Source organism: Bos indicus x Bos taurus, chromosome 4 (genome assembly GCF_003369695.1).
Source record: "Bos indicus x Bos taurus breed Angus x Brahman F1 hybrid chromosome 4, Bos_hybrid_MaternalHap_v2.0, whole genome shotgun sequence".
In the NCBI taxonomy this organism is placed as follows: Eukaryota; Metazoa; Chordata; class Mammalia; order Artiodactyla; family Bovidae; genus Bos; species Bos indicus x Bos taurus.
Genome location: NC_040079.1, coordinates 2526065 through 2536036, shown reverse-complemented (window position 1 = coordinate 2536036; position 9972 = coordinate 2526065). Strand labels below are relative to the sequence as shown.

At 40.4% G+C, this 9972-nt stretch overlaps 1 protein-coding gene across 11 annotated transcripts in view; it reads left to right on the top strand.

Annotated features, from left to right (window-relative positions):
- Positions 1-9972, top strand: part of RBM33 (RNA binding motif protein 33) — a 110399-nt gene that overhangs the window by 698 nt on the left and 99729 nt on the right. For 9 of the 11 annotated variants that reach the window (XM_027538493.1, XM_027538489.1, XM_027538486.1 and 6 more), the window contains exon 1: positions 718-911. The exons of 1 other annotated variant lie outside the window; for it this stretch is intronic. In XM_027538493.1, the coding sequence (XP_027394294.1) occupies positions 809-911 (103 nt within the window). In that variant the 5' untranslated portion in view covers positions 718-808. Of the gene's footprint in view, positions 1-717; positions 912-3998; positions 4081-9972 lie in introns of those variants that run through there. One more of the 11 variants, XM_027538488.1, reaches the window with a different exon arrangement.

Here is a 9972-nt window from a genome sequence, read left to right as displayed (position 1 = left end):
TTTTTAATATGAGTAAAACACTTGGAAGTGAGTTTTCTGATTGTTCGGAAACTGATAAAGGGGACCCTTAGGTGGAAAAGGGTGAACACCACCTGCATTCGGGCGGAGTTCTCATTATTGAAACGTTAGGCCATTCTGCTATATACTCTTCAGTAATAATGCTGATTTAAGGCTACATTGTAGCGATCCTGTCTAGGAGTTTTGGCCAAAGTATCGAAGAGTTCCTATGGCAAAATAGAAAAACCTAAGAGACCAGCGCTGAAATGTGACTTCAGGCAATATGATTTGTGCATGCCTTTTTTCTGTCACGTGGTTCCCCCCGAGGCTTTCTAGTTAGAGTTTGAAAATATTTGCTTTACTTATTGTTTACTTGCTGGAGTTTTGTATCATTTTCAAGAGGTAGGTAGTCTGGATACTCCTGGGTCAAAACTGTTTTCATTAGTAATACTAATGTAGCCTGGCATGTTTCACTCTTCCACGTGACTGCAGAGGAGTTTTCCAGAGGCTGTATGTATCACACGTGAAGACGTTATCGTACTGATGGCTAATGTAATGTGTGCTTGCATGTTTTTTCAAGTTTCTCATGTTTTGAAAATGGCAAATACCAATGAATGCAATTGACATAAAAGCTGGGTGATGTCCTCTAATAAGTTTGAATCCAGAAAGTTTTTGAGAATTGCCGTTTTAGAGGATTAGGCTTCATCCTTGATGATTTGGAGTTTTCCCTTCCATTTTGTCATGCACATCTGTTCTCCCATTGTTCTTAGACTAAAGCCAGGCTGCTTACTAAGGTTCGTTTGAGTCGTGCATGGCTCAGCCCCCAGCCTCAGCCAACTCCTGTCAGCCAGCTCCTCATCGCCTGGGTCTCAGGCTCCTGGAGGCTTCCCTGAGCGTTCTTCTTTGTGTCTCAAGTATGTCCGCCTCTTGCTTATGTGCCTCCCTCAGATATCTTGATTCTGTGGCAACCTTGTTTCTTATTCTGTGGCAACCTTGTTTCTCGAACATTTGTGGAGTTTGTGATTGTATTTGGTTACCTGATCGCTTCTTTTTTTACTCTCTCTTCCCCAGTAGCCTGCAAGCCCCTTGAGGAAAGTAATGCTGCCTGTTACACCTGCTGTGTATTCCAGGTTCCTGGCATGTAGTATATGTTCAATAAATACTTGGCAGCTACCCTTTTCTGTGCATTTTAAGTTGCACATTTACAGCAGTGTTGCCTTTTATGGTATGAATGGAGTCATGTAGTGTTCCCCAATTAGCTTTGTTCACTTAATAGTAGGTCTTGGCGATTTCTCCTGTGTTAGTAGGTGAGAGTTATGTGGTTCCACCATTTATTGATTAACGATATCATATTGATGGACATTTCAGTTATATGTCCTTTTTCACTGCTGTGGAAGATTCTGCACTAAACATCTACAGACACAATCGTGATGTGCTGAAGCAAATATTTCTGGAGGTTTGATAACTCCCGAAGTGGAAATAAGCTGCATATATTTTAAATTTTGGTAGCTATTTTCAAGTTATCCTCAAAAAAGCTGGTACCACTTTATCTTTCCAATGCTACTGTATGAAAGGACAGTTGCCCCATGCTTTGAGAATCTTTGTTTAGGCAGGAAAATAGCCTCAGTGTTGTAATTTGTATTTCCCAGATCTGTTGAAATTAATCATCTTTTCATGTATTACATTTATTTTTCTGTGAATTGTTTATATAATTTGTCTTTTTTATTGAGTGGTTGATTTATCATTTTAAAGAATTCTTTGTGTATTATGTTAGGATTATAGACTTTTTTTAAAATTTGGCTTGCCCTATGAAAAGTGAAAGTGAAGTCGCTCAGTTGTGTCCAACTCTCTGCCACCTCCTGGTTCCTCTGCCTGTGGGATTTTCCCGCCAAGAATACTGGAGTGGGTTGCCAATTCCTTTTGTTTTTTTAAGCTTTTGATTATGGAAGCTTTAAAATTTTACCTTGTGAAAAATGTCACTTTAATTTTTTTTTTTGGCTTCTTCTCATGGCTTGTGTGATCTCAGTTACCTGACTGGGGTAACCTGAGATCAAGGTAGTTAAAGGCTAGAATCATAACTACTAGGTCACCAGGGAATGGTGACCCCCTCTTCCCCCCTCCCGCCAAAATATTTTTTATATTGACGTCTAGTTGATTTACAAAGTTGTGTTAGTTTCTGGTTTATAGCAAAGTGATTCATTTATATATGTATCTTCTTGTTCAGATTTTTTTTCTTGTCACTTGTTTTTGTAAAATTTTTTTCCTAACGTTATCCCCATGCCAAGAGTTCCCCTGTGCTTTTAACATTTTATGTCTGTGCTTTTTTATGTTTAGCTTTTATTCCACATGGAATTTTATTTTGGATGTTGTGTGAATTTAGGGCTTCTAACAGTTTTAATACAATTTATTGAATTATTTCTTTTCTATTTTAAGATATATTTAAATTGTCATTCTTTCTTTTGTTGTTCAGTAACCAAGTCATGTCCGACTCTTTGTGATCCCATGGACTGCAGCACATCAGGCTCCCCTGACCTTCACTATCTCCTGGAGTTTGCGCAAATTGATGTCCATTGAGTCAGTGATGCCATCCAACCATCTCATCCTCTGCCGCCCCCTTCTTCTGCCTTCATTCTTTCCCAGCATCAAGGTCTTTTCCAGTGAGTTTGCTGTTCGCCTCAGATAGCCAGAGTATTATAGCGTCAGTATCTGTCCTTCAGTGAATATTCAGGGTTGATTTTCTTTAGGATTGACTGGTTTGATATTCTTACAGTCCAAAGGATTCTCAAGACTCACCTCTAGCACCATGGTTCAAAAGCATCAATTCTTTGGTGATCATCCTTCTTTGTGGTCCAGCTCTCACATCTGTACATGACTACTGGAAAAACCATAGTTCTGACTATATGGACCTTTGTCAGCCAAATGATGTCTCTGCTTTTTAATACACTAGGTTTGTCATAGCTTTCCTTATTGAATTCTTTCTTTTCCATTTTGTGATGTATTTAAATTCTCATAATTTTAGAAAATTACTGTTTCATAGTATGTGTTTGTCTAATACATTATAGAATTTTTTTCAGAAATTTCTTGATTAGCTCTGCATTTAAAATAAACTTCAGAATTGTCACATTCTATAAAGAATTCTGCTGAAATTCTTTGATGTTGCATTGAGTTTATTAATGCATTTGGGGTTTCCAAGGTGTTAAAGAATCTACTTGCCAATGCAGGAAATGCAGAAGACATGAGTTTGATCCCTGGGTCAGGAAGATCCTCTGGAGGAGGAAATGACACCCCCCTCCAGTATTCTTGCCTGGAGAATTCCATGGATAGAGGAGCCTCGTGGGCTACAGTACATGGGGTTGCCAAGAATCAGACACGATTAGCACACACACAATGCAACTTGGGGACGATGGATATTTTTACAATATGTATTTTTTCATTCAGCAATAAGAATGTCTCACTGTCAAGCTCTTTTTTGTCCATCAGTCATCTACCACATTTTTGAGTATTTCCTCCATGCTAAACACTGATCTAAGAGGTTGGGTTATATAAATATTGGAATAGAAGAGATTGCAGATACGAAAACAGTTTTACTAAGGTAACTTCCAGAGGAGAAAGGATCTCTGCCATCTGTCTAGTCAAAGCTATGGTTTTTTCAGAAGTCATGTACGGATGTGAGAGTTGGACCATAAAGAAAGCTGAGTGTCAAAGAATTGATGCTTTTGAACTGTGGTGTTAGAGAAGACTCTTGAGAGTCCCTTGGACTGCAAGGAGATCCAACCAGTCCATCCTAAAGGAAATCAACGCTGAATATTCATTGGAAGGACTGATGCTGAAGTTCCAATACTTTGGCCACCTGATGCGAAGAGCCGACTCATTGGAAAAGACCCTGATACTGGAAGAGATTGAGGGCAGGAGAAGAGGGTGACAGAGGATGAGATGGCTGGATGGCATCATGGATCCAATGGACATGAGTATCCATAAACTCCGGGAGATGGTGAAGAACAGGAAACGTGGTGTGCTGCAGTCCATGGGATCGCAGAGTTGAACGAGACTTAACAACCGAACAACAAATGGAACTTAACCTTCGTAAGATTTTCTTTATGTAGTTCTATTTTTCTTGTTAGTGTTATTCCTAGATATTTTGTATTTGTTGTTGTGGATGGTACAATTTTTTTTATCATACAGTATTCTGGAATTTTTTGCTGGTTTACCATAGAAAAACTATTTTCTTTTTTTGGTCATTATATATAATTGGCTTACTGGAATTTTGATTTAATATTTGATGCTTTAGATTTTCAGACTGCTGTATCTGCAGTCTCCTCTGTTCCAGTATTTATGTCTCATTTCTTCTTCTTGTACTTTTTGTTCTAGAAGTTTTCATTGTCAAGTCCTTCTATATAATGTCTGGTAGTGGGCTGACGACAGGCATCTCTATCTTGCCACCTTGTTAGGAGTTTAACGAATGTTCGTTTAATGTTTTACCAGTGCGTATGGTGCTTGCTGTAGGTTTCTGATAGTTGCTGTTTGTTTAGCTAAAAAAGTGTGTATTTTGAATTAGGGTTTTGATTTTATCAAATGCTTTTTCTGCACCGTGATCATGAGGTCCCTGCTTTTTATTATTCGTTCCTGTTTCTTTACCTGGCTGCACCGGGTTTTAGTTGCGGCACGTGGATTTTGGATATTCCTCCTGGCGTGTGGGATTTTAGTTGCAGCGTGGGATCTAGTGTCCCAGGCGGCCAGTGGTAAAGACTCCATCCACCTGCCAAGCCAGAGATGCAGGTTCCATCCCTGGGTTGGGAAGATCCCCTGAAGAACGCAATGGCAGGCCACTCCAGTATTGTTGCCTGGAAAATCCATGGACAGAGGAGCCTGGCAGGCTGCGATCTGTGGGATTACGAGAGTCGGAAGGCAGTGACATGTGGGACCTAGTTTCCTGACTGCGGATCTAATCGTGCACTGGCAGTGGGCTGTCTTAGCCACTGGACCACAGGGAAGTCCCGTGAGGCCCCTCTTTAATACCTTACTGTGATGTATCGATAGATGTCCAGTGCTGAATCAGCCACACATTCTTGGGTTCACAGTCTTCTGGTTGTTCAGGTTTTGTTCTTTTTGGTGTTCGGTTGCTTTTCATTTTAGGACTGTCTGATCATAAGAGAGATTGGCTTATAGTTTTCTTTGTGCTCTTCTGTGTTTTTGTAAGATAGGCTAACTGCCTTGAATGAGTTGTGAAATTTTCTGGATATTGTAAAACTCTCTTAAATGTTGAAAGAACTCTTGTCTGCAAAGCCATTTGGGTCTGTTGCCTGTTTAATTTTTGTTTTTTTTTTGTTTTTATTATTGGTCTGTTTAACTTTTTTAAATCCACGGGTCAATTCTGATAATTTTTTCTGGAAAAATTATTCTTTATGTTTATATTTTCAGTATAACAAATGATAGAGTTAAACGTTTCAGCTTCCTCGGTGTGTTGAAGGTAAATTTTTTGAAAACCCACGCATGTCTGAATGAAGTCTTATTTTCACACTTGACTGATAGGGTCGAGTCTTCAAGTCTAGCTGTGACTTAGATCCCTTTTCCTCAGAGTTTTGCTGGTACTGCTGTGTTGTTTTCTGGCGTCTAGGTCTGCTCTTGAGAAGTCTGATGACATTCTGATTCTTCATCAGTTGTGTGACCTTTTTTCTCTTCCAGGAAGGTTTTCACAGTTCCTCCTCATTGTTACAGAATTCATTAGCATAGGTCGAATTATGTGTCTTGTACTGCACTTGGTGGATACTTTGGTCTGGAAATGTGTGTCCTTCGGTTCTGGGAAATTATCTTGGGGTACTGTTTTACTCTCTTTTTCTCTGTTCTCACTTTCTGAAATCCTTGTTATTGAATTTTGATGCTTTGTTTATATACAAAGCATGAGCATGATGAAGCAGTTCATTGAGAATCTTTTGGAAGGATAGGTGCTTTGGCAGTTCACAGACTCAGAAAGAGCTGGGCAGCTCAGGCTGTGGAATATCAGGCGTCAGGGTCAGGGCGGTCTGGGCCCCGGGCAGGGTCGCGGCTGCTGGCGGGGCTTCTGCACAGGCTCCGGCTGCCACTTCCTCCTCAGTTCCTTTTCTTATGGAAGCAGAAATGTTGTTCCTGTTTGGCTGGGTGCCGCATATCTTCACTGATTTAGCTACACCAAAGTGTGGGTCTACTTTCCAGATCTTTTGATAAGATTTTTTTGTTTTTTGAGAGAAGCTGTAACTCTGGTAGTTACATATAGTTATATTTTTAAAATGTTGAGAATCAAGTTGATTAAAAAAAAAAAGACAACATAATTCAAAGATAGCATGTTCCTTATAGGCCACAGGATTCCAGCTGCAGGTTAATAGGTTAATAGTTGATTCTGCCTTCATAATTTTGTAGGTTCCATGGATTAGTGATCTTTCTACCTAAAGACTGAGGAAGTTATGGCTAGCTACCCTTTAATATTTTTATGTATCAGAGGGTTTGTTACTATGTGAAGTGAAAGTCGCTTAATCGTGTCTGACTCTTTACAACTCCATGGACTGTAGGACTATACAGTCCATGGAATTCTCCAGGCCAGACTATTGGAGTGGGTAGCCTTTCCCTTCTCCAGGGGATCTTCCCAACCCAGGAATCAAACCCAGGTCTCCCACATTGCAGGTGGATTCTTTACCAGCTGAGCCACAAGGGAAGCCCAAGAATACTGGAGTGGGTAGCCTATCCTTTCTCCAGAGAATCTTCCCAACCCAGGAATTGGACCGGGGTCTCCTGCATTACAGGCGGATTCTTTACCAACTGAGCTATTAGGGAAGCCCAGTTGTTACTATAGTTGCTTCCTAAATAAACTCAAGAGCGTTATACTTAGTGTTTGGTAGACCTGAGTTTAAATCTGATTTTGCTGTTTACTAATTTTTGGTTAGTCTTAGTTTTCACATCTGTAAAAGGAGAGTATGGGGCTGGATTAAATGAGAAAATGAATATAGCTACTTGTTGAAGTACAATGAAGCTTCTCTTCAGTGCTTCAGTAGTGCTAGACTTATTTGAAGTTTTATTATTAGTCTTATTTCAGTTAGGAAGGAAGTCATGCCTTAGCACTCCAAGTATGAAGGCTTTTAATACAGCAGTTAGAGGCTTCTACAACCCTTGGATAGCATCACCGACTCAATGGACATAAGTTAGAGCAAACTCTTGGAGGAAGTGAAGGACAGGGGAGCCTGGTGTGCTCATGGACTCCTGGCAGGGGAGTCCGTGGGGTCGCAAAGAGTCTGGCGTGACTGAGCGGCTGAACAGCATCATCCACCCTTGGTGGTCAGGAGCACTTAGTCTGAGGACCAGAGCCTGATGGTTCAGAGTTCGTCTGGAGGCTGTTGGAACTGAAGACCCTTGTGGAAGCGTCAGTGGTCAGTCTCAGTCTGCAGCACTGGGTGCTGACTTCTGATGGTGTTGAGTCTCAAGAGGTCCCCTCTGACCGTCACAGCCCCTGCCAGCCCGGAGCCACGCATGGTTTTCAGTAGCCCATTCTGACTTATGAGAACCTCATATCTGTGAGGGGGTGTGTGTGTCTGTCTGTCCGTCCTGTGCCTGTCTCATGAGAGTAACTGAGATAATTGTGACTCAGACTTCCTGTGACTGCCTTGCCTTGCGTTCTCTAACTCGGAAGCGCACAGGGAAGGAGGCTCTGGGAAGTGTATTTCTTGCATTGTCTGCCCTGTTGTGTAGAGTGATGGGGACCACAGTCTCAGCATAGCTGTGGCTTCTCTCTGTGGAAGGAAGAGCAGCAGTTACTGGAAGGACTTTGTCCCTTTTTGTGACATTTCTTCCTTACACTTCACGAAGTTAGCAACTAACCATTAGCATTTTAGAAGGTTTCACTTTTAGAAAGAGGGTCTAGATTCTTGGGCAAAGAAGTGGGGCATTGTTTCCTCTAGATTCTCAGTCATGATGGGAACGTTCAGTTGGCTGAGCTCAGACCATTTTCCTTTCCCAGGTTCCTCAGGCTAACAGAGCACCCAAGAGTCTAGCTTTTATGGCTTGCATATCAGAAGGCAGAGCCCTGTCTTCTTTCAGGACTCTGATTGATTCCCAAACACAGGAAGAGAAGATTGAGTTGTAAGACAGGCAAACAGGTCAGTGTGTACCACACTTCGGAAGCAAAGTACAGAGTTTATTTTAGGGAAACCTGTCCAGGGTCCCATGCAAATAAGAGAGTTTTAAAACAAGACTACAAATTATTTTTCAAGCAACATAATGTATGGGCTCTTTCTGAAAATTTGCCTGGTGGTTACTCAGAATTTGAGTTATTTTGTAAGACAAATATGCTTACTTGGAAAGTTCTTGAATGTTAGTTTGATTCTTTTTTCTCATTACTATAAAGTTTAAATAAATACTGTTTAAATAAAGGGTCTGGATTTCCTCACCTATAAAATACGGAATTTTGAGTCAGTGATTCAGAATATGAGGTGTATACATGAGAATGGTGTCGAGGCAAAAAAGAAGGTTGAGAACCTTTGGACTAGAGCAAAGACAGGAGAACTTTGTAAAGGGCCAAATGGTAAATATTTTAGATTTTGCAGGTCATAGGGCTTCTGTTGCAATTCTCTGCTCTTCGCTTGTAGCTTGAGAGCTGTAGACAGTGTGTAACTGAATTAGCATATAGTGTTCCAATAAAAGCGTTTTTACAGAAATCGGGCAGTGGCTAAATTTGGACTAAAACAGGTAGCAGAGCCTACGTATGGGGGCTGTAGTTTGCTGGGTCTTGGATTAGACAGTTGGTGGAACCCTGTTCCAGACAAGTATTGTATAAAGTTTCTAATCTTAAATTCCAGGTTCCTGGAAAAGATGAGGAAGTAATAAGAATGCTAAGTAGAAGACTTGTGTTCATTACAGAGACCTAATTGCTGTGTAATTGAAAAGTGTAAAAATTCCAGTAACTGTTTCTAGTCTTGCTGATGGGGAACACTGATTCCCTCAGTAGCATGTATGTCTAGTGTAACCTTTGGCCTTGGGGTTTCTAGATTTCAAGATGCAGACCACTCTTCCCCTTGGGATCCAGTGCTGTGCTTTCTTCCTGTGAAACTGTGGACTAGTGTGGGCACATTCTGTTTTCTTGGTTCTACTCAGTATGACAGACAGAAACTTAAAAAGGACTTGTCTACATTCCAAATGAGAACAGAAGGAAAATGATGCAGAAAATGTGAGAGGAATAAGAACAGGCACACAGAGTTCAAGGTCTTGGTTTGTTTCTTAGGATTTTGAGTTAGGGTTCTTTTTTATCTGGTTTTGCATTCCATAATCCAAGTGGAAAGAAAGTATGTTTTGTTTTCTGCTTTATCAGGTGTGTGTTTGTTTTTTTCTTTGCTTATTGTACTTTTGTCCAAGCAGAAGGTTGCCCACATTTGCAATCATTCTCGTCTCCTTTGGGGAATTATGGTGATTTTGCACTTTAGGTATTTAGTTTCTCTCAGCAGTGTTTCATAGTCCTTAATTTACAGGTCTTTCTCGTTTTTTTATATTATGGTTATCTCTAGTATGTATTTCCTATTTTTATGTTACTGCAAGGATTTGTTTTTTAATTTCCAGTTGCTCATTCCTTGTATGTAAAAAAAAATTGTTGACTTTTTAAAACTGATCTCATATTTTGCAGCCTAATTCAGTTCACTTACTAGTTTTTGTACTTTTTTCCCATAGATCCCATGTGATTTTCTGCATAGCTGATGATGTTTGCTGTGAAGAATGGTGGTTTTTTACTTCTTCCTTTTCAGTCTGAGCTCCTTTTGTTTTTCCTTGTCTGGTCGCACTAGGTAGAACTTGGATTACAGTGCTGAGTTGCAGTGTTAGGAGTCACAGCCCCATCTTGTTCCTGATTCTAGAGGAAAGCATTGACTCTTTACTTGGGGTGGTTGCTGTAGTTTTTCTATACAGATGCCCTTTGATCAGCTTGGGGAAAGTCCCTTCTATACTTAATTTATTCAGAGTTTTTAG